At 41.1% G+C, this 25,830-nt stretch overlaps 1 protein-coding gene across 1 annotated transcript in view; it reads right to left on the bottom strand.

The window, feature by feature from the left end:
* Nucleotides 1–25,830, bottom strand: part of usp43b (ubiquitin specific peptidase 43b) — an 86,936-nt gene that overhangs the window by 56,125 nt on the left and 4,981 nt on the right. The window contains exon 2 of the mRNA XM_063471339.1: nt 23,274–23,420. Coding sequence (XP_063327409.1) covers nt 23,274–23,420 — 147 coding nt within the window. The remainder of the gene's footprint in view (nt 1–23,273; nt 23,421–25,830) is intronic.

Here is a 25,830-nt window from a genome sequence, read left to right as displayed (position 1 = left end):
GTCCCCTCACAAAGTTAAAAAAGGGGGTTTTGAATTTCTAAAGGGGAGAGGGAGGTGGAGGGTGTGTGCGTTTGTTTGTCTGTGAGGTGCACGCAGAGTAACGGAAGACTCCTTTGCAGTTTGCCACCATTTCCAAATGCTGACTCTATTCTTCTGAAAGCATTTGAGCTCACAGAGACCAAGCCCCAGCCTGAAACCTGACCGCCTTGCTGCACTGTGCTTTAAGAGGAGCACAATGACAAACCTCTACCTCCTCTCTTTTCATGGAGTCGAGGAGCTTTCATATCTTCCTGTCACGGGAGGATTAACCAAAAGCGGAGGTTCAACACGGCTGATCTTCCAGTTACCGCTTTATGTACAACATGAAGCGAGAGCTCGAGAGTGCAGCCTGTCGTGCATTTGCATTTCGAGTCAGATGAGCTGACATCAAGCGCAGCATTTTACTCCCTCTTTTTCTTCCACATGCTTGCTAATGGATTCCACTGCTATCTTTATGTAGAGATAAAAAGCAACACCGAGGCCACAGAGTTCAAACACAGTTGGTCTTATCACCTCTCTGGAAACCCATGCCCTGCTCTGCCGTGTCAGTAGACTGCAAGGTGTTAGATGTGTGCTAACAGTAGCTGTTGACGGCGTGGACATTTAAACACAGTGAGAAAGTGGGGGCAGCTTATGTGCCTGCTGATATGGGGTTCTGAAGAGTTATCTAAATGATCGTGGTCAGATATCAGTTCCCACAGAGGAAGCTGCGACTGCTGCTGGTTTAAGAAATTGTTTTACAGGTTGGGAAATGACCCCAGCAGAACAGGGGGGCCATCTCAAGGGATGGCATGCACAAGTCTGAAATTGAGATGCTATCTTTGAAATTGCTTGTCAGAAAAATGTGCCATCTTTCAACCTGATAAAACTGTAACTAAACAGACAGGCAACAGAGAGAGAGAAAAATCCACCCAGCTATTTATAGAGCCACGAAGGAAAAGAGAGAAAAAAACGATATAAAATATCACTACTTTTCTGACACTTACCTTTCAGTATTTGAAGCAAACACACAGACAAATGTTCCCTACTCTTTACAAATATTTTCATTTTGCTTATGTCTCATTACGACATTTGTGACAAGCAGAGGCTCATCCAAGGGGAAACTGTTTTACCAGTCCAGTTTAATTTTATTTACACAGCTGCTTTATATTGTAAGGTAAAGACTCGACAATAATACAGAGAAAACCCCAACAATCTGATGACCCAAGCACTTGGTGACAGTGGGAAGGAAAAACTCTCTTTTAACAGGGAGAAGACTGCAGCAGTGATAAGGAGTCAGGCTAGCAGCATTATTGCTTTCATTTGTACATGTACAGTAGAATTACTGCTTTAAAGTCTCTTTTGGATTGGTTTTGTGTTTATACCTAAAAAAATATAAGAAAGATTACTTGTGTATTCTCATTGGGACAGGTATGTAGAACTGTAGCCTAAGGTTTATATAGCTATCAATTTAGAGTGTAATGTAAAATTAATGTAATGAATAGCATAACAAATTACTTTCTCCAGGGAGTATGTATGATAAAAAACTGCCTGCTTTTTTTATGACAAGTTATGCGTAATGTGTAATACATTACTTTTTAGAGTAATGACCCAAGACTGGGTCTAACCTAGTTGGGAAACTCAAAAGTAAAGTGTGGAACAATTCACACATTTAATGCTCAACTTGGTTGTGAACTGAGGACAGCTGTCTAATCTTCACCCTGCAGGAGGAGGGCACATCATCAGCACAGAAGGCACCTCTGCTAGCAAGCCAGCTAACAGCAACAGCTTTGTTAATGTCATGTCAAGGCAGACAGTGTGGAGTAGAAAGCAGTGGACCCAAATACAGATGAACGAAATGTGGAAACGTAACTGGATTATAACAAATGGCGTGCCTTTTATTGATGCCGAAAAACAGAAGATGAACCAAACATAAAAAACAGACAAATGAGAAACTAATCACAAAAACCTAAACTGGGAAAACTAAATACACAAAAACCAGGAACACTAGGAAACACAAATACCTGAGACATTGGGTGTTAGTGATGGATGATAAGCAGACAATCCACCAAAAAACAGAGGAAGACAAAGTGCTTAAATACACAGAGGAATAATGAGGGAATGAGACAGCAGGAGAGCACAGCTGGGAGTAATCACGTACAACACGACCGGGAGGAAGCAAAGCTGAAAACGCTAACATAGCACTTGAGACCGTCAAAGTAAAACAGGAAACATGAGACAGGCACAGAGACACGGACTTGACACTGAAACAATGAGAAGCACAGACATGAAAGCATAACTTGACTAAACGTGACAGAAGGAACACAGGGGAGACAGAAACCTAAAGACTAGAAATCACCATAAATTCTAAGGAATAACTAAAAGAGCCAGAAATACAACACAGTAAACCATGAGAAACCACTAAATCACAGAGCACTGGGTCACCAGACCCCAGACCATGACATGTCAGGCATTAATGTTCCACCATTAACGTTACTGTTAGTATTAAACTGTGGTCTTCAATAGAGAAAATATGTGTAGCTATAGTTTCTTTTTATTTGAAACAACATTGCTAAGAATTGAAGTCAGATTGAAGTCATTTCAATCTGGGCTGCCTTTTAACAGCAGGTTCCCTCGTGGGGCTAGTGCTGACCTATCACTGGTGGCAGTGCTTCTAACGTTACTGCATCCCTGTGGCTGTTAGGCTGCTGTTACACACTGGGTCTTCATAGTTTTACATGGTAACACAAGAAGGGTGGTATCACCCCACCCTTCTTGTTGCAACTGACCAGTCATATATCTGTGATATTGTAGCCTTGTAACTGTGTGGACAAATACAATAACATGGCTTGTCCCTAAGTAGAAGTAGGATGAAAAAAACACAGGGTCATGGCGGATAAGTGGGCCACACATGAGACTTTCACCCGGAAGAATGGAGCTTGTGTCCCGCGTCAAACTTGAGGTCAATGATAGTTGTTTTGTTTTTTCAGTTTGACTCAGTATAGCCACCAAAACTACCTGAATAGATTTTGAAAATAAAATCCTGGATGAAAATTTTCTTCTGTTTCTTTGATGTCCTGGGAATGAGAATGTGTTGGGAACACAATGTAGCATGTTTTTAATCCAGATCTGTTTGAACTGGTGAATTCTGATGCATTTTCATTGTGAAGACTGTTAATTTAGCTGGACCAAAGGAAAAGGAGAGTCTCAGAGTGCATATGGACTTTGTTATGGATACTTTAAAGAAAATTCTTTTGATTTTGGCACGCTAATCCAGTATTAAATTAATCTGGTAAGGGGAACTCCAAAGAACTGACCCCTCTGACTTATAGAGTCAGTCAGAAGAAGAACACTGCCAAGAACAAACTAAGTTGCTAAGCAGAGAAAAGACCCCAAAATGAAATCGAAATAAAAACCAAGGCCAGTCATATCTACAAAAGCAACACTGGGAAATGTAAGCACAAAAATGTGCAGCTGGCAATATCCGAGATATGTAAAGCCTGAGAATTGTCTACCTCTGCTTAATTCAATAAGCCTCAATGCCAGGAGAGGGGCATGTGCCAGTGCCTGAGGAGCAAGGAGAAAATTAAAACTCAAATCCCTCACCCTGGCACCTTGGAGTGCTGTAATTGATTTCTGGGATTTAGATAAATGACAAAGATACGGCACGCAACTGAGTGGTGGGTTGGAGGCTGGCCGCTAGCTCAGCACTGTCAGCAGGAGGCCAGAGTTCACAAAGTGTGATTTTTTAAGTCGGCTGAAAGAAGAACAGAGAGTGAGGCCACAATGATTGAGAGCGAGTCGTGATAAGCAAATTGTTGTGCGGTTGGCTGCTCAGCATCAGACAGCCGCCTGGAAAGGGTCAATTTCTAGAAAAATCAGAGAACACTAGCTGATTTAAAAGCAGAGGTCAGGTTTCTGGGTAGTTATTCATGCTGAAAACAAAAATATGTCATTGCCTTAATGTAAGTACATTACTGACTAGGATTGTGATGGTGTATTAAATGGATTCCAATCATTTGGTTTGGTAAATAAAAAAACATCTTCTTATTTTGCTATGCCCTTTAAGCCAAACATTTACAACATGCTGACAGCGCTGGCCCTAAGGCTGGCAGATTCATGTCTGAGTGACACGACAGGCACAAGTGACGTTCACTATATCTAAGTGATGATATAAAAGTCATGTTTCATGTCAGTTAATGATAAATGAAGTAAATACTGCAAAGCTTTAAAAGCTGCAGCAGCAGCCACCCTACATCCAGCATGCCAAAAGCTGAGCAGACACCCTGCCAATTTTAAGAAATGTGTAGAATGTGTTAACTCACACTACACACTGAGTTTATGCTATGCTCATGGTCTGAATTTGCAACATCACAGTGGCAATCATACAGAGCTCATATTCAGCAGAAATACCAAGGCTCTGCATTCTTATTGTTTTCTGTGCAATAATAATATACCTGTGATACAAAGGGTGATACCAAAAGAAGAACTTTATGTAATGTTACACCACTTGTAGAAGCTGCTTTTGGAAGTTTGCAGTTTGCCTATAGTCTTTTAGGCACCCTTGGCAAAAGCACTACATTTACTCACAATACGTTTCAGCAGTGCGGATGTAGACACCAATGACTAGCGCACTACCACATCTCTGTTAAAGACTGTTGACTGCTGGACATCTGTACTTCAGCACGAAAGCCTGAAATCACACAGATTAACAGTGCACTCTGTCCCATCGGAGAGGCTTTCAATAATTCACCCCCAAAAAAAGCGTTGCTGGGAGTGATTCATCTGTGAGTGGATCCACTGTAAAAGAACTCAGGCGCTTTTACTCCACTGTGGCGAAAACCCAGGAAATGTGGCACCCCTTCCATCCTAACAGACCACCCATCTCAACCTGATGGGGGGAGATGATCGTATAGGAGGGGGTGAGTGTTCTTAGTAATGGCCCTGATGTGAATAATTTAAACAAACCCTGGAAATGCACAGGAACGGACACTGGAGAAAGCACTATGAGGAAGTGATTGAGAACAAGCCACAACAGCACCTAAATCCCCATGGCGATCGTAACAGAGAGGGTCAGAAAAGGATAGACAGCGATATAGGGCAGCTGTAAAGACACACATATGCATGCATTTATTGATATAAGTAGTGAGTCAGTAGTGTACTCAGCTGACAAAAAGACTGCTGATAAATAATGGACGGTCTCTTTCAACACCACCTGCTGTTGCACGGTTATCTCTCTATAAATAGTCTCAATAACTGATTCTGGAAGCTTTTCTCTCTGACCCTTTTGGCCCATTACATCCTCCCCAGGCGATCGCTCGTTGTGGGGTACATTCATATTTATTTGCTCAGCGTCCAGACATGAGGGCTTGGACTCTAAGTGACCTCATGGTTGTAACTGGATGACGGCTATGTGCTGCACATCTTAACAGTATAATGGCTTCAGTCTGCTCTAGTTTTGACTGACTTTGATCTTCCACAGTTTCTACAAATCAGAAATGATCAAGACAGCCTGTGCTGCTAGGCAACAGCCACAGAAACATGTACACTGCTTAAAAAAAGTTAAAGAAAAACTTTGAAAACATCAGATCTCAATGGGGAAAAATTAAGCTGGACATCTATAAGGACTGGGTAAGGTGTAAGAAACAAAAGGATGCCACATTGTTTGATGGAAATGAAAATTATCAACTTCAGAAGGCTGAATTCAAAGGCAACTCAAAAATCAAAGTGCAAAAAATAATGGAGCAGGCTAGTCCAGTCTAACAGTGGGTCTAAGGATGTTATCCTGATACCTAATGGCACCTGTCTGCATCTTTTTCTTTCTCCCGCTCTCTCTCATTTATCTTGTCAATGACCCTCACCAATCTGTCCTCCCATCTGCCATCTGTTTGTGTAGCACCTTAGTCTTGCAGGTAATGGAGTGGAGGCGGGGTTTGTGGCAAACAGCAACACCTGGGCCCAGTGTACCACTGCCTCATGAAAGCCTTGGAGCTCAGTTGCAATAAGATGCTCATCCTTGAAACACCCTTTTGGATTTCAGTTACTACCACACCATCTTCACCACTTCTTCAATCATGCACCCACCTACACTATCAGAGACTCCACTCAGTGCTGTTAGTTAGAGATTTGTTCCTGTGCTTCTGAAATAATCAAGTAATCAATTGGCTTTGTTTTGCATCTCATATGTTGTCATGGCAATGACATCTCTTTATGGATGGATGAATTGATCAGTAGATAAAATAAAGCATTTGATAGCTGCTCTGGTCTGTGAGACTGAGAGATACAAATTTATAGATGATCATTTCTTTTTTCCCAGCTAAGGTGGGCTTGCATCACCGTGCATCAGGAGGACAAACCTCTCTACTACTTGAGCTGGAGCCACAACAATAGGCGTTCGCCCGACATAAGGCCAAGTTGTCAACTCTTTGCACTGAGGGGGAGGGGTTTCACATTACACTAACCAGTCACTGAACATCAACGTCCCCCTGCTTTACAACCATGGTGCTGCACTGCTAATCAATAGCATTCCCACAGCATTCACTGGACTGATTACTTTTCAGCAGAGAAAGCGCTGTTTCCTCTCACAATGCCACATGAATTACTCAACAGAGTGTGTACTGATTCAAAGTTCTGGACCAAGGCAGAATAGACAGATGATATGGATTCTAATATTTCTTCTTGTGTTGTGCTGTCAATGGGTTTTGCAATTTTCTTCACAGTCAGATCATCCTATCATTTTCCTGAGCTATCACCAATAACAGATCCACTGCTCCCACTCGCCACACAAACAGTGCAGAGTTGGGAGCATGAACCTGTGTGAGATATGGACATGTGGCACACTCTCCAGATGCTTCATTACGTACACCTTGCTAGCACTTGGTTGAGCCCCCTGACGCCTTCAGAGGTGCCCTAATTCTTCATGGCATAGATTCAACAAGGTGATGGAAACATTCCTCAGAGATTTTGGTTCATCTTGACCTGACAGCGTCACACAGCTACTGCAGACTTGTTGGCTGAGAATTTCCCAAAGGTGCTCTATTGGAGTGAGATCAGGTGACTGTGGAGGCCATTTGAGTTTGAACTCATCGTCATGTTCAGGAAGCAGGTTTGAGATGATTACTTTGTGACATTATCATTATTATCATTATCTTTAATCCAAATTCTGACCCTACCATCTGAATGTTGCAACAGAAATCAAGCCTGTGTGAACAGCTTCTTGTTGCTAGCTGACTGGAATAACACCTGTCATGGTCTTCCGCTGCTGTAGGCAGCATGTCTGATGGTTCAGGATTTGGCTTGTTGTGTGTTCAGAGATTCGTCCAATTATTACACGTACCACAGCTGTAATCCGTGATTATTTGAGCTACTGTTGCCTTTTAATCAGCTCAAAGCACTCTGGCCATTCTCTGGCCTCATCAAAAAGGTATTTTCAACCAGAGAACTGCTGTTGGATACTTCAAAGTTCAAAGTTAAGTTTTGCATTTACTTTAAAGGCAATTCACTAGCTGGGCCCACGTCCTCATTTTAGATTTAACAGTGTTGTAGTAGGTAAAGGTGATTGGCTTGGACATGAATTGAGCTGCAGTTTGGAGAAGGCCTCGAAGGGGACTGGCGGCGGCTCCCAGGCAGATCCTCATGTACTAAATAAATTTTAAATCATGCTTTTTATTTGTTTTTGTTTTTTAATGTCTCTGTAAAGCACTTTGAATCACCTTGCTGCTGAATTGTGCTATATAAATAAACTTGCCTTGCCTAAATAGGCACATCATCCGACATGCAAACAGCATAGTGAAGGACACTTTCCACCCCTCACATGCATTGTTTCCTTCCTCCCATCTGGTTTCGGTAGTATAGTACTGTATAGTATAGTATTGTATAGTTAGTAATTAGTACCTTTTCATCCCTTAATTTTACCGAAATTTAGCATGTTATTTATTTGTAATTCCTATTTTTATATCTTCTGGAGATATATCTTTTATATACACCATAGGGGGTTTGAGGTGAAACAACCTTGTAGTAAGCTGTATGCTGTCTATACTGTTGTATTGACAATAAAGCTCTTGAATCTTTAGAAGTGATGAAGTTAAACAAAAAGGGGAGGGAGGATGGGGCACGTAAATGAGAATGAACAGCTTGTAGAACTGGGGTAACCTATGTAGATGAGAACCAGAAGGAGCGTGTTTGCAGGCGTGGTCGCGCTCCTGAAATTCTCCAAAAAAACCAAAACGATGAACTACGTGTGAATAAAACTAGCAAATACGTGATAGTCTTTCTGATTTTGAAAGACTTCATGTAAAATTAAATATGATGGTTTTGACTGTTTACCATAGCAGTCACAGAGTCTGATCTTTGCAACCATCACGTGAAAATGAGTAATGCAAAGCCACTGTGAGGGAGCTTTGTGTACTTGCTCTGCTAGTCTAAGAACATCATGACAACAGAACACAGACCTATAAATGGATTTCATCATCATCATCATCATCATCATGATTATCATCATCATCCCCAGATGGTAGAGAACGGGCTTTCAGCAAAAGAAATGAAAGCGACAGAAGGAAAAAATGATGCATCAGACAGATACGGTGACACGAGAAGAAGCCAAGATGCAAAGCTGGTCAGAAAGCAGGCTATAATCATGTGGCCTAAAAAGTCTTGGTGTGGTGTAAACACGGTGTCTGAGTGACAGTATGGTGCAGCATATCCACTAACCACGCTGTGAAAGACTAGGTAGTGTTTCTATCTTTCTGTTTGTTTTGCTTTGTGTTTTTAACCATTCAGTGTCATATGAATGAGTCATATTTTTAAAGCAGGTCATAAGCTGACTGTTATGCGTAACACTGAATAGGACATCAGTTTTGACAAAGCAGGCCTTGCCCCAATAATTTGACCTCAGCGTGAGTCACAAAAACGAAGTACACTGACTAAGGGCTTCAAAAAGTAGAGCTTGATTAAATAAGTGATAAATGATGAGTCCTGGTTTCTCTCCATTTTTTTACTTTACTTTTTTTTTAGCTTTGTATTTGTGAGCTGAGCACTTTTTCTTCTCAGCAGTTGGTCACCTGTAAAAAGAATATCCCGCACTTTAGTATCTGCTGCTGGATTTCTCTGTCTGACTTTAAAGGCCCTGCTGGAACTATACTTTTTGTTTTTAACCAGGTAATGAACTGAAAGATCTGTGTGCCAGTGCCTTAAGACACTCACGGGCATAATGTGTCTTTGAGTGACTGTCTGCATTAACAGTGAACTTGATCAAGACTGATCCGCTGATTCAACACACACTTTGAAATTATTTAGTTAGTTTAGTTAGTTTATTTTCTTGCAGAGAGAAAGAAAAATGATGAATAGTATGTTCAGTAAAATGAAGGTAAAAATTACTGTACACCAGTGGATGTAATGTAATGTACGTTCATGTCATTGGAAAAAAAAGTGATTCATGTCTCTTTGAAGGTATTTCAAAAACTGTCATGGTCTCTGTGTCTCCTTGGTGGACCTAGGTTTCAGACTACGGCCGTTTATCAATGCCCAAGTACGCGAGTACGTGCTCGCGTTCTCGGTGAGTACGTACCCGCCGAGAACGCGAGCACGGACTCGTGGGCCGTCTCTCAATTCTCAAGTACGCGAGCACGGACTCGTGATTTGTACCAGCGTACGTGATGATGTCACAGGTCCGGAGTTTTTACTGCCGTCCCCTCCTAATTTAACTGTGAGTAACATGTTATGAAGCTTAACTTTAATCACAGCCAAACCGATTTACTCAGGAACAAATAAAACACTGAAATAAACCAAACATTAACATTTAGAAGTGATCTAAGTGACTTATATATCATTTTTAACCTCAGTAGTGAAACCTCTATTAATAAAAATAGTGTACATGTACATACGTGTACATACCTTAATACAAACAAGCAGGTGAGATGTTAGAACGCTTTTATTTCTATTCTAGTGGACACTCAATACTATAGACAGCTGCTGGAGTTTCTTTAACCTGAGTAGTGAGAAGTCCGCGAGCGGTTTGGGGGGGGGGGGTGGAAACGATGTGCTGGGAGTCCACTGTTGAGTTTTGGACGAAATGCATTCTGGGATATTTAGCTGTCCCAAGTCTACACCGATGCATGCTCGATAAAACGGGCGGATCGAGAACACATCCGGGACTTTTTCGCGTTCTCGGCGTGATGCGTACTTCGAATTGGAACAGTACTTGGTCTCCGACTGATGACGTATCACGAGTACACGAGAACGCAAGTACGCACAAGTACGCATATTGATAAACGGCCTACATGTTGTTTTTAGTTTGTGTCTCTCTCTCTCTCTCCCTCTCCTCTCTCTCACCTGTCTGCCTCTCTCACCAGCTCAGCTGGGCTCCCGCCCTTGGCCTACGCACCTGCCGTGAATTTACCTGATTACCTGGACTCCTGGGCTATTTAAGCTGAGGACTCAGAAGGCTTCTTCGCTGGATTGTTGAGTTACTCTCATGAGTATAGCCCTGATAAACCCTGTTTCTCGTGTGATTGCTCTGTTTATGCTAACCGCAGTTCTCTTGTGCTTAGGGTCTTGGACTCGTCTGGTACCCCTGATCTGTTTCCCTGGTGGCGTGGCGTGGAGTGAGAGTGAGTGTGCTGAAAACAAATATGAGAGGAGTGAATGAGCGGAGTGTGTTTTGGACTTTCTCCCCTTTTTCCCCTGGACCGTTGCATATCCTTGCCCTGTACACTGTATATACTTTCACGTGGTGTTTTGTAAATAAATTTACGACTGCTATTCTAGTTCAGCTGGGCAGTCCATTTTCGCCTGCGTGACAAAAACTGATTAATCAACGTGTTTTATATACTATTTATTTATTTATTTATTTATTTATTAGGAGGTTAGGTGCCAGTATGTTCTTGCTGACGCACTGCATCTTCCTGGGGTCCAGAGTAACCATTTTATTTATAAAGCACCAAAATACAAAAACAGACACCTCAGAGAAAACCACAGCAACCTGGTGACTGCCTATGAGCAAGAGTGGGAAGGAAAAACTCCCTTTTAATAGGATGAAAACTGCTTCCTGTCTACCTTCAAATTTTTGTCAAAGTGTGGTCTTCTAAAAATCTCATAAAGCACTATTTCCATGAAGTAGTGCTTGATAATTCACTGTGTATTTAAGAGAGATTAAAGTTGATTGTTAATGAACATTTACAATGAAGTGATGCGGAAACATGAAACGTGTAATGTTTCCAGAAGTTCCCTCCCTGTACTCTACCCACTCTGACAAAACACAATCATGTTGCTACAATTTAGCCTGAAGAACTTGGCGTGGTTGTGATATATTTGATTAGGTTTAAAACCCGACAAAGAGAAAATCTCAGGAATCAAGAGTGGTTACACCCTTTAATAGGACACTTAAAGCAAATGTAACGACTGAAAATACAGATAAAGTCGGTCCACTGATAAGACCCCCACTACTGTTTAAGAATAAACCTGCAGTTAAAGCTGCATGCTAGCTTAAACAGATCTCAATCTTGTTCATGTGGAGCGAGTGACAGAAAAAGGCTTATCCACATTTGGCGAACAGGGTTTACTTGATAACGTCAATAATTTTACAAGATATTAAAAAATCCCAGAAAATATAATATAGCGTTATTCATCTGAATATGAGCAACAAACATGTCACTGTTACTTTTGTTTAAGTGGAGAAGATAGGTACGTCAAGTCTTTTCTAAAGAGTTTATGGTGTCAATCACCAGTTTCAAGTCTTATTGACTACAACATGATGTTTCATTTGTTTATTTCGTTTGCTTCACCTCTTCTCACAGCTGTAAATTACTGTCCCATTTAGAGTCCAAAAGGCCAAATGGGTCAAGGATATGGTGCGACTGATGAGTCTCTATCATATGAGCATGCAGTTTAAGTCAGTTTCTCCAGACTTAAGGATGGGCCTCACTAACCAACAGATGATGTCACAGTCTCTGCATCCATCTTTTGTTTACAGTCTATAGCATGAACCCAATGGAGCCAATCGTCACTCACTCTGCCTCACAGCTTCGTTCCTCTCTAAAACAGGAAATGGGCATAAAACAGACAGATGTTAAATCTTAAAACATACGAACAAACCCTCTGGGTGAAAAGGGTTCTTAAGATGATTTCTTCCAACTTTAAGCCGGAGAAGCTGAGGGATAAATTAATTCTAATGAAGGAAGGTCGACCTCCTGAGCTGATGAGGTTTATTATTACCCTCCTGCTTCTGCGGCTGCTGCTGATGATGATGATTGTGGTGACACAGATGAGGATAAAATGACATGCGCATCAACAGAGCTACACAGGAGACTCTGGTACCCGTTTCATGGCCTTCAAAAACAGCATATACTGTGTTATAAAACAAGTAATGGAGCTTAACTCAATCACATTTTTATTTCTGGATCGACGTTCTTTCTCCAACGTGGCATATCTTGGTGAGGCTGGATTGATAATTACTGCTTTCCATTCATCTTTACAGGCAGCTTCAATTTAAATCAAGATAACACATTAAAAGTGGACCTGGCGTGACAGGCACACCTCCCTCCTTAAATTATTTCTATCAACAACTGTTTAAATCATTTCACTCAGCCTCTTTCAGGCAATTGAATTGACACACTCGCTGGAAAACCTCCACTCAGCAAATCTGAATCATTTAAATTGTTGGGGTCGGTGCTGTACGCCAATCAGACCCAGCAGGGTTGTGAATAATTTGTGTGCAAGTCAATCTCTTTATATTAAATAAAGAATCAGTGTGTTCATTTAACTAGATTTCTCTTCAGGTAAGATGAGGCGCTTCACTCGTGGCTCGTGTTTGTAGACCAATCTGTTAGAGTTCAAACAATGACTTTTAAAGCTTTAAATATTTTAGTTTGAACGTAATTAAACCCATCTAACCTCTCCGAGAACTCACAATGACACAAAAGCAAACACTAACCATGTTTCCTTTCATTTCAAAGCTCTCCACAACTTAATGAGAAAATGTCTTTCTGGGTTTGGCTGCATAGCATGAGAGCAGCTTTTATAGCAGTGCCCTTAAACTTTTATTCAAACCACCAGTGATACATTGTTTGGTCTGGAGATGTCAGACAGTTAGAGTTTAGCTGTGTGTCTGCTGCAGTGAGCAAGCTCATGCCTACAAAAGTGTCTCTTTTTGCAAGAATCCAGCCTCTAAAACTGACAGACCGACTACAGCTAGATCAGCTCCTGTGCTACTTCAGATATCAATCCCTTATCGTGCTATTCCTTCCTATGACATGCTCAGAACTTAGCTAAAAATTGTGGTTTCAGATATACATCATTGTTTTGGAATCATACTGACAGCTACAGTGCAACACAAGGGTTCAAAGATAAGGCCTGGGGGCCAGAATCAGCCCGGTGAGGACTCCACGCCAGGTTTCCTGCTGATAAATACCCCCATTGTAATTCATACTAAACCAAAGTAATTAAATAACAGATAAACAATTAAATGACAGTCCGTTTTTTAAAAACAAGGACATTTTCTATGACTTAACAAAAATTAAAGTAAAAAACTATCATAACTTTTTCTGCAATTTTACATCATGTAGTTTCATTGGTCCAGCCCACGTAGAAATGTGGATTACTAAACATTTTTTGTGTTTTTTTAGATCAATATATCATTGAGTGGAAAGTTTTGTTAGCAAAGATTTCTTAGATTTCATACTACATTAGACTGGCAATATACTGGAGTTGAGTGTGTTGTAGTGGTAGAGTTGGAGCAGCAAGGAAAAATGTATTTATTTTGCTCCTTAGCAGTTTAGAGCCACTCATGTATCACTGGCATTACACTGCAGTGCCGCAGCATGCTTAAAGTCTGATCAGTTCTAAGTGTATGGCTTCTTTAGCGAGTCATAAATGCACAACAGCTTTAGTACAGACTCAGACAACATAAACCTTTACTAATGTTTACATGCGCATTAGTTGGGTATGGGGTTGGTGGGGTTCCAAGTTGGAAGTCTGATTTAAGGGGGAGTTCTGACTTGGATCTTGGACATGGAATGCACCATAAGCCAATCAACACTGATGCGGGTCAAAGATGAGTGAGGAGCTCAGACACTTAGTGGTCATATTTGCACCCTAACCTCCAAGCTGCTCTTCCAGCTGGGTAGCTCTGAACCACAGGAAACCATTTCTGCTTGGCAGGGCAGACAGTATCAAAGGCTGAGCACAGAGGAAATGCATACATACACACACGCACCCACAGCACAAAACACACGGGATTCGCAACAAACCCATTCACATCCCAACCCTACCAGAGTGGAGAGCGGCACTGACCGCACACAGGCAACTACTTAGCTGTGGGTTTAACTGTGCACTGCTATAATAATTGAAAACAACCCAAGTTTGAAACTTGGGACCACTTCTCGGCTCCTGGCTGGATGTGTCTAATTTCAGTTCACGAGCACTGAGGACGAATAGCTGAACTACTGGGAATGCACTGAAAAATCAGCCGTATCAGGCTTGTTGACTGATTATGGCCCAGAAAACGCTGTTCTAGATTCTGCTTAAAACACCGTACAGATCATTTATTCTGTCATGACTAGATGAGCCTGTTTTTTTAAGCTCTCTTCAGAATCTCCTGTTTTTGTGTTTGCAGCTTTAAATTCACCTGGCTGCCACTGGCCACACACCCCTTTTATATCAGGGTAATGCCTTTTCCTAGGAGCGATTATTATAGTTCACCAGTATAGCAAGGAAAAAAAAAACACAGGAGGGTTTGATTCAAAACTGGACAAAGGCATCTTAGAGTTAGCGACAGCAGAAGCGGCTCTAGTGAGTAAATAAAAATAAAGAAAAGTGCAGCTGCTGGTTTGGAATTGATGAGCAGATCTGCTCCAGTTCATGTTGATTCAGACATAAGCTTCCTGATCTATGAAGAAAGGAAAGAAACACAGTCACTTCTCAGATTTTGTGGGTCTATAGACACAAATGAGTCACGCAAATTGGAAGCTGCTGAATATGTCCGACCACTGGCTGAAAAGTACGGTAACACAAGGGAGGTGGAGCACTGCAATTTTAGGTGACGCTATGACTTTGTGCGTCTATTTACTGTTTGTGCTCTATAACACTGCCATTATTGATTAACACTCAGGTGTATTAAATATATTGTTTTAATAAATTTGTAACATGCTCAATAATCATTTAAGATTATTTCCAGAGATTTGGTGCCACACTCTCTATGTTAGTTAGAGAATATTAGAAAATGGTGTCGGCAACATGTAAAATCTGAATTTGATGCCAGCCTCACGATTCGACAAAGCTGGTACAGGAGAAGGTTTACCACTGCATTGCATCACCTCTTCTTTTAAAAACTGAGGGAACAAGTTGCTGTCATTTTGAAAAGCAAATGTTTACTCAGTTCTTGCTCAATATTGGATTTCAGTTGTTACATAATACGTCAAATTATAGGCATTTGATAGTTTTGCACTGCAGCCAGCTACTTCAGAACCTGAACTGTTATGCATGTTGTTGTACATAACTCACTTTTTCAGAAAAAGGAATGTTTATACACTGATCAGGCATCACATTCTGACCACTGACAGGTGACGTGAATAACGCAATTTTTCTCTTCATCATGGCACCTGTTACTAGGTAGGATATATGAGGTAGCAAGCGAACATTGTGTCCTGAATGTTGGCGTGTTAGAAGAAAGAAAATTGGGCAAGCTTAAGGAAGTTAAATGAGTCTCACAAGCGCTAAACTGTGGAGTGGTCAGTGATGAACCAGCAACAGGACAATGGGCGGTCAAGGCTCACTAATGCACGTGGCGAGTGAAGGCTGGCACCTGCATTATGATTAAACAGACGAGCTACTGTAGCTCAAATTGCTGAAAAAGTTCATTCTGTTTCTGATAGAAAGGTGTCAGAATACACAGTGTATCACAGTTTGATGTGCATGGGGTGCATAGCTGCAGGACTATCCACGACTGAAAGCACCAACAATGAAGGTGGGCTGGTTTGATGAATAACAGTTTTCTTTTAATGTCACAGGGCTGTGTGTCATTTACCTGGAGAACACCTGGCACCAGGATGCATTATGGGAATAAGGCAAGCTGGTGAAGGCAGTGTGATGGTTTGGGCGATGTTCTACATGCAAACCTTGGGTCCTGTCATCCATGAGGATGTTACTTTGACACGCACCACCTACCTAAGCATTGTTACGGATCATATACACCCCATCATGGAAACGGTGCTCCCTGATGGCTGTTGCCACTTTCAGCAAGATAATGCACTCTGCCACAAAACAAGGAACACAACAACAAGTTTGAGGTGTTGACTCGGCCTCCAAATTCCCCAGATCTCAATCTAATCGAGCATCTGTGGGATGTGCTGGACAAACAAGTCCAATCCATGGAGGCTCCACCTCACAACTTACAGGACTTAAAGGATCTGTTGCTAACTTCTTAGTGCCAGATACCACAGCACAGGTTCACGGGTCGAGTGGAGTCCATGACTCGAAGGGTCACGGCTATTTTGGCAGCAAAAGAGGGAGCAACACAATATTAGGCTGGTGGTCATAATGAAATGCCTGATCGGTGTACATTGGTGGAACAGTGATGTGATGGATAGCATTGTTACCTCATAGGAGGGTACTGGGTTTATATAGAACATTGGGTCTTTTCTGTGTGGGTTCTCTGCAGGTACTCAGGTTTCCACTCACAGTCCAAATACATGCATTTTAATTGGTGGGTGACTCTAAACTGGCTGCAGGTATAAATTGCCCTGCCTCTCACCTATGACAGCTGGGTTAGGCACAAGGCACCCTGGCCCATGACCCTGAACTGGATAAGCTGAGGAAAATAAATGGGTAGATAGCTTTGCACATTCACTTTGTATTTATTTTCCTGATAATGACAATTCAGTCTTGGTTCAGTTCGGTCAGGCCTCGTTTAACTGTTTATGCAGACATTTTTTTTGTCTTGTAGAATTGAAGCAATTTCTCACTTCGTATCCACTGGCTGTCACCGTTCTTTGCCACACTGTTGCAAAGAACTCAGCCTCACCTCACAGGCTGCACAACAAGCGTTTCTTTCTTCCTTCTACTTACAAAGAGACACATTCATGGAGAGAGAGCAAGAGAGAGAGAGAGAGACAGAGAGAGAGGGAGAGAGAGGTAGGGAGGGAGGGAAGTTCACACTTGCACTGTGTTTCCTAAGAGATAAATGATCAACAAACTAAGAGCGAAAGTGTGTGCCTGAGTCAAAGCCATGGAAAGTCAACAGTGAATGTTAGTATGTGCATAGTTCAACTCTGATTGTGTGCATGGGGAGGACGTCGCCTTTGATTACAAATACAGAAACGCTCCGACTACAAAGCAAAACCAGCACAAGCAGGTCATCAGCAGAGAGGGATAGCGGGGGTTCCCTCGTCCTCTCTTTTCTTTTGGCTCTGGCTCTCCTTTGCTAAATGGTAACTAAGAACAGATGCTTAAAAACAATTAGAAAAAAAGCCCATGGGCTCCTTGATTTGCAGCAGGAGAGGACGGCGCTTGCAGACTCCTTGGCTGTGAGAAGGAACGTGCATGGACTGGTAAACTGATTGTGACCCTGGATGACTCTCAGCCAGCCACCAGAGCCACAGAAAGCTGACTGGGGAGAACATTAAACAGTGAGGTGAGGCAAACCTCCCCCACAAAAATCATAGACAGAATCATGATCCTGAGTGACTCTTTAAAGTTTTAAAAGAATGTGATTTACACTCTTTCTTGCAGCTGCACTTCTCAGAGTCAGCGAGGCCCTTTCTGCCCCTCACAAAGCTCCTCTGTGGGAGGGACAGTGATATCAAACTGCATACCACAGCTTTGCTACATATTGTACCTCCTACAGAGATACAATATGTAAGAGGTATGAAAGGACAAAAGACAAGATAAGGCAAAGAGTAGACTGATTCATAGGAAATAGAATTACTGGAATTTCCCTTTCTTTATGTGATACTAATCAAAGCATCTGACCACGTTTGCTTACCAGTAAAACTGAAATCCACGACAACCTTGATTTCTGCAAAAAGCCTGATAGTGGAAGGCCTGAACAAACAACTCTTAAGAGGTTTTCACCTCAGCGCAGAGGCCATAGTGCTGATTACTGCCTCTCTATTTTTCTCTTTCACCTCCAAGCATATAAATTCATATGCTGCATTTACTACTACAGCACTATACAGCTCTCAAATAATTACTGATAAAAACACGTCAGAGGAGCTTGTTCCAGAGTCTTACGTCTCTTAGCAGAGATTTTTTTTTTTTAAATTTTGCTTTTGAAAACAACAGAGATATCTATAGCTAACTGGGAAAAACCAACATAATTTTAAATGCATATTGCTTTTAATACTTGGATTTAAAAAAAATCCTTTGCAGTCAATAACTTCCTGATTTCTAGAACCCATGTGTCATGGTCCTGGGTCCTTTTGACCCAGTCCTTGTGTCTTGTTTCCCTCTTCTACGCCCATGTTCCCTTCCTTGTGTGTCATTCCATGTTCCCTCCCGCCCATCATCCTTATCCATGGATCCCCAGCCTGTCACGTCTCTCTCGTCTCCTCTCTCCTTCTCACTCTGTCTCTCATGTTCCCTCACTCCCCCCCGTCTGCCTGTGTCAAGCTCGTTTGATAGTCTTGCATTCCGTTGTTTCCTGTTTTATTGTGAAAGTCTTGCAACCCTTGTTCAGTGTGTTTAGTTTTGCTTCCCCGGCCTGGTTGTGTCTAATTCGCCTCAGCTGTGTCTCCCATGTGTTTTCTGTTCCCTCGTCATTCCCTCGGTATTTAAGCCTCTGTTTCCCTCAGTCCAGTATCGTGTTCTCCCTCATTCGTGGCTGTGTATTTCATCGTGTGTTTCTCCGTATGTTTAGGTTCCGGATTTGCAGTTTAGTTTAGTTTAATTTTGTATCACCTGCACACCAGCAATAAAGCTGTGTCCTATCCTAAGCTGTCCTATCTTGCCTGCTGCGCATAGCCAGCTCATGACACCATGGACATCATTAGCTGCTATGTCTCCTCCCCTGAAATGCAGCCACTATGATTTGCTGTTAATTTGTGGGTCTCTATGACTTCGGTTTTGTCTTTAGTAACTGAAAAGCTGCTCTACTGGGTAGAGCTGAGTTGACTGACATGGCCATTGCATTGAGAATCTCTTGAGTTGCTTCTGAAGTTTGCTTTGGGTCATCCGTGAAGAGCTGTCTGATCAGCTTTGCAGCATTTGGCTCATCTGAGCAGAGAGTACAGCCCCGTACACGTCACAATTCATTCAGCTACTTCTATCAGCCGTCACATCATCAATAAAGACTAAGACCAGGTTCCACTGGCAGCCACACATGCTCGTGCCATAACACTGCCTCCCCCATGTTTCACAGTTGATGTGGTGTTTTACCCACCATGTGTTGTTTCTCCATTCGTCCGCACTTTTCTCTTCCCATTCTGGTATAAGTTAATAAGTTAATCTTGGTTTCATCTGTTCAAATAGTTTTTTGTTTGTTTTTTTGTTTTACAAAACAATGCAGGGTTTTTTGTGTGTAATCTGACCTTTCTGTTCTCGATTGCAACCAGTAGTTTGCACCTTGTCGTAAACCCTCTATCTCTTATAGACTGTAGCCTCTATTAATGATAGGCCCACATTTTTTAAAGTTTTCCTGACTTAGTTCAATGTTGTAAAGTTGTTTTTCTTAACTATGGAAATAATTCTGGCATTATGCAATTTAATTGTCCTCAGTGGTCTTTCAGGCACTTTGGTGTTGTCGAGCTGGTCGATGCATTCATTCTTTTTAACTATCTCTTTGGGTCTCAGGTTTAAAATGACATTGAAAATCTATAAAACACATATTCAACACTTTGGACCAACTTCAGGTTCTTTTGCTATGAAATAATGAGGGAATAAGCATCACCACTACCTGGCCATGAAATGGGTTGTTAGTCAGTTTTCCAATTAGTTTTGAGGCTCTGGAAATGGGAGACTGTTTAAAAATGGCACTAATTCCTAACCTGCTGTTAATCCCCTTGAATTAAAGCTTAAAGTCTGCAGTTCAATCACATCTGCATTGTTTGATATAAAGTATCAAGTATTCAACAAGGTAAAACATTTTGGTTACAATATTAAAATAATTTAAGGATGAAGAAAAAACAAATGAGCTCCACATGCTGTTGCAATTTTTCTCTAACTGGATGTAAAGGTACGTGTTGAGCAGGAACACCCCAGTAAACATCCAGCTCCTTTGATCAAATGAATCCTGATGCTGACACCATCATATATCAGGATCAAGGAAAAAGTCAACATGCTTTTTTAAACCTTTATATCCTACACACCACACCAGCTGTGCTGAGCAAGGTGTGACAAAATTTTCCCGGTGGGTGCTGCAGGCGCGTGACATACCTTATCAGCAGCTCTCCAGTCCTAAGATCCTCTCATGTCCCTTGCACACCCAAGTTTACTCAAAGATACAGTCCAGACCCCCCCTCCTTTGGTCTAAAGCCTCACCCCATCTTTCACTATAACTCTGAGCTGAGGAGCCAGCTGAGATTACAGCAGGAGGTAAACTCCAGTTAAGAGACATCAGATGGGTCTTTGTGTGATGTAAAAAAAAATAGAAGAAAAAATAATTTAAGTGATTCATCGGGCTGGTCACACAAAAGGGCAAAGTGAACAGTGCTCCAAATTCTCAGAGCTACACTAGAGAGAAGACAGGAGAAATGCTATACTTTACAGTGTGGCTTTGGCCTTTTAATGACATGCTGACAGTGCACCTTCTGAAAACAAGGACTTTCCTCCTTTCTAACTGAGAACAAAAGACATCCCAATAAGTACTTGGAAGGTCACTTTGAAATATAATAGGCTACAGATGCTAGTTACCCTGTTAAAAATCAATGATATAACTTCGGTGATTACTTCATCAAAGCACTGTAAGTTGTTACCTTTAAATATTCTTTGATTATTTGTCTAGAAAACATATAAAAGACAAATCTAGTTGCAAAGAGATTAGACATAAAGATACCCAAATTTAGACTGTAACTGTGATTATTACTGCTGTAAAATTTGAAGCCAGTCTAAAGAGGGCATTTGAATTCGAAGGTTGCTACTTGGTTTTAAACTGGATTCTGATGTCGACTGCACTTTTATGTAAACATCTTTTACACTGTACACAAGAGCCATTTTCAGCTTTCGATATTGATGCATTTCCTGCACTGAAACATGTTCTTGGCCACTGCTTGGACAGCTGTTTGTTGTTAAAAGGCTGTTTAACCTCCTAAGGCCCAAATTTTTTCATGGCATGCATTTTTAATTTCTCTTTGCTATTTGGGCTTTACAGCTGAGTAATGATGTGCAAAACTCTTTATTTGGTGTCTGAACACAACAGCATTTTTCCTGAGTACAAAAACAAAATGAGAAACAACAGTTGTGCCGCTTAGAGCAATACGGCTCATTTGAAAGCCATTTGAAAGAGCAAAATTTAGTATTGTGGTCTAGACAACCCAAAATGTGATGACACCAGATCCTAGGAGGTTAAACTCAAACAAGAAAACCATTCAAAAACAACACTCAAAATTTAACCTGATGATCCAAAATCAGCAAAAGTTGACTAGATGTAGAAACAGCTACTCGTTAGCAAATCTAGTACTGATGGTGAAATTTGTCCAGATGACGTGTTCATACCAAAACAAAACAAAAATAAACAAGGATCAAAAGTCATATTCTACACAATCTTTTTACAGAGAATACATTTGGACTATAATCTCTAACATTTGCATTTTTAACTAACTTAAACCATATTTTTTCCAGGAAAACTTTGATTATGATTGCATATTTTGGGCTGTTTCGCTGTTTTACAAATAGTGACTTACTCCCCAACATGGGGAGTGTGGGTCATCTACGAATCGAAATTAGTAGATGAAATGTTTTTAATCTACAGTCAAAGTATCTTTGACGTGTGAGTGATCAAAGATAAAAAGCACTTAAGCACAGATAAAAGCGCTTTTGAATGTGTCTGTGTGTGACTGGGTGAATGAGACTTGCAATACAAAGTGCTTTGAGTGCTCAAATTGAGTAGAAAGAAACTATATAACTACCATTCATTAATGTATTATAACTCAATTATACGAAACTCATAGAAAAAGGCATATTTCATATCTAAAGCTAATTAACATATAACCTTGGGAGCGTCAGGCTTCTTTATCCCTATCTCACAATCACATGATGATGAAACAATACACTAAATAACTGCCTTGGGAAACGTGGGGCAGTGAGTTGAGTGGATTTATTTGCAATGACTCACCAACAGCACTTCTCATAAATTGGTTATCAGCCCAATAACACTTCAAATAAAGAGGTATATCTATTTCAGAAGTAAAAATATATTTTTAATAATGCATGAAAATTCTGCTTTAATGTCTCACGGCAGAGCAGTTCAAAGTTCTCTTCAAGGGGTATCTGGATGCATCATGCCTGCAGGCATGCCTTCAGGAGAAGACATGCTGAGAACAAATCAAACGCTAAATTGCCATACTTGTATTCCCTTTGTCCACTGGCAATGCATTAGACACAGGGCAATATTGCAAAGTGCAGATTGCCACATTACATCTGGTGACATGAAAAGCTGCTTTGCAAGACAAATTTTGAAGCTAACCTGTGAAGATGTGACTATGGCGATGTTATCTGTGGAATTATCAAAGCCAATCAGGACGTTATCAGTGAGGTTAGACTCGCTGGCTTCATAATAAACAACACAAACTTGGAGATATGAGCCACTGGGGGGGAGAGAAGCACATGAGATCTGAATGATGGATGCTAGCCCTCTCATTAGCTACACTGCTGCAGGCCATGAATACTATAGATGCATAAACAAAGACCAAATGTACAGTGGAGCATTTAGGCAACTTACACTACAAACACACTGATTCATAACGCTAATTACATAACTGTGGGTTAAGTTTGATTAACATTGACAAAATCATGACTCCTTAAATATTATTTAAGCTCATGAAATAACAATGGCTGTATAATATATCAAGCCAAAGAAGGAGAAACAGATTATTCATTAAATCACATGTTTAGTCATGTATTACTTCTGCATTAGTTAAGCAAGTAGATCATTTATATTAAATTATTACTGATGTGTCTGTAGAGCTGAGATCCAGATGTGACGTATTTTACATGGTTCATTATACTCTGTTATGACTTTATGAAGATCATTTCCAAGAGTACATATGTACAAGGGTATCTATGTAAATTTTGGAAATTAACTGCATACATGCTAACTGCTTGAGTCCTACCTTTCCAGGAGCTTTGGTCTTGTTGTTGTTATTGTGGGAGGCCAGAATGACGTCTTCGTGGACACGATCCAGAAGCCATAAGAGAAATTCCAGGGCATCGTGCTGGGAATTACCACGAAACTGTGATCCATACTTGGACACTGTAGCCTGGAGAAAAGAAAAGCAGACACAATTTAAGTCTCTTATTTTATTTATTTTTTCAACGGATGGATCGACTTCAGAGAGAAACCTTCATTAAATTATGTCTATTCCATTCACATACTCCCCCATTCTGTTTTGGTTGTTATTTGAGTTTTATAATTTGACAGCCTGTTAGATTTAAAGCAGTGTCAGGAGAACCCAAAAAAGTGCCTTGTTAAGATATCCTTTCTACACAAGTTACTCCCACAATATGCGAATCTCTTGGACTGCTTGTTTACTGGTTTTAACAGCCCCAGTGTGTTCGCTGGTATAACTGAGCCTCCTGAATGGGCAGATGTACCCTGGGCTTCTCCACAGAACGCTGATCAGAGGAATCCCAGAATTGCAAATTTGCACTAACGCACTTCACGCTTCCCTCGTCTCTGCCAAGCCCACGCTTTGACTTAAGAATGTGCAAAATCTGCCTTTTGTGTAATACTTAAAAAAAAAAGCTTTCTAGTAAAAGTTTAGCCAATCTGCATGTATCATCTACCCACCTTGTTGTCTAATTTAACTAAAATTTCAAGATTTTCATATCAAACAAGAGGTGCGAATAACATTTTGCTTAAAAGCAGGTCGAAGACTGCATCAACTCAAGTACAGTTTAATGTCACTTCACATGTGAATTGCACACAACTCAATTAGGCGAAGAATTTGCTTCGTGAACTGCAGCTGGCAGCCCGGAGAAGCAGAGGCTGTGATGAGAGATTATTGCAGAGGGAACAAAAGACTGACACTAATATGTGATATGCCTCTTAAAGCTATTACACCCCAACGTGATGTAGGGTGTCTGCCTAAGCTGGAGGATTGGGAGTCGAGAGCTACCATTTCAGTTCTTTAATAAATGGGTAGATATGCTGAATTAAAAAAAACAAAACAAAAAACAGCTAAACCAGCCCTGAAGTGTCCTTGTGCAAAAGCAAGTAAATGAATTTTGCTTCAACTCGCAATATAAAAGGTGCAGTTGTGCTGGGCAGCTGTCCAGCCTGACTGTGTGCAGCTGTTTGATAGGAGGATAGAGGGATAGATGTGGAGCTGGGACTGCCTCTTCAAAGTAATTACTGAAATGTGGACAGGAGCAAAAAGTGAACATAAAAATTCATAAACATAAAAAATGCTGGCATAGACTCAGCTGAGCAATAAGGTTCTCTAATCTTGTCTTCTGATCTTGTCATGAAAGTGAAGTTTCCCTTGCCTCGTGCATCTCGAGGAAGCAAAAAGTGACGAGTTTTGTCACCGCAATAGCTACAAGATACGGCAGTCAGAAGAGACACCACAGTTAATGAACACAGAGCTGCTATTTTTAGCTGAAACAACTGGAAATCCACGCCTCTGTTGACCAACATTTCCATTATTTTAACCCTTTAAGGACACTGACACTTTCAACAGTTTATGATTCACCCGGCCTCCTTCTGTGAAAATGCTCAGATAACATTAGCTCTATAGTACACAGTCTTCTTGGTAGCGTATATCAATATAATCTAAAAATATATAATATCAATCCATCCACTGTTATTCCATTTGCTATCCCACATCCGAGTCTGGATCACAGGACCAGCAGTCTGAAGTAGAGAAGCCAAGACCCATCTTAGGCCACCTCCTCAGCCTCTTATGGAGGGACACCGAGGCATTCTCAAGGTCAGCTGAGACAATGAAATCTCTCCTCATTTAGGAGGCGTCCTCGTCAGCTGACACAACAGTGTCAACTCGCTTCAAAGCCTATGCTGTCAGAACGTTATTGAGAATTTTTAGCTTTTAAAATTAATCTCCTACATCACGAGCCAAGTGTTTTGTGAGGTCATAAAACAATAAAACTGAAGCATCTGAACAGACTCTTTTTCAGAATCAGAATACTTTAATAATCCCTAAGGAAAATATATATGAAATTATGTATGTTTTTGCAAATATTGCAGGCCTCACTCACTATGTGTTTATACACCACACTTAAATTATTACTTGTTATTTTCTCTGGCTCTCTTCCACACTATGTCGCTTGTCTTGTGTTCCTCATCTCACCCCCCACCGGTCACGACAGATGGCTGCCGCCCCTGAGCCTGGTTCTTTCCGACGTTCCTTCCTGGAAAAAAGGGAGTTTTTCCTTCCCACTGTCACCAAGTGCTTGCTTACAGGGGGATTTCTCTGTGTTGTTGTAGGGTCTCTACCCTACAATACAAGGAGCCTTGAGGCGACTGCTGTTGTGAATTGATGCTATGTAAATAAAATGGAATTGAATTGAATTGAATTGAATTGAAGACCTGGAAGCTACTGTGTATGTGATATCACCATGTTCATGTTGCCACTGGAGCATCACACTAATTCCCTTCCAGGACTGTCATTAAGTACATTATAACTTTTGGACTTAGTGGTCTTATTCTAC

Source organism: Pelmatolapia mariae, linkage group LG4 (assembly GCF_036321145.2).
Source record: "Pelmatolapia mariae isolate MD_Pm_ZW linkage group LG4, Pm_UMD_F_2, whole genome shotgun sequence".
Taxonomy (NCBI): Eukaryota; Metazoa; Chordata; class Actinopteri; order Cichliformes; family Cichlidae; genus Pelmatolapia; species Pelmatolapia mariae.
Note: the sequence above shows the minus strand (reverse complement) of the source record. Positions and strands in the feature narration are given on the sequence as shown.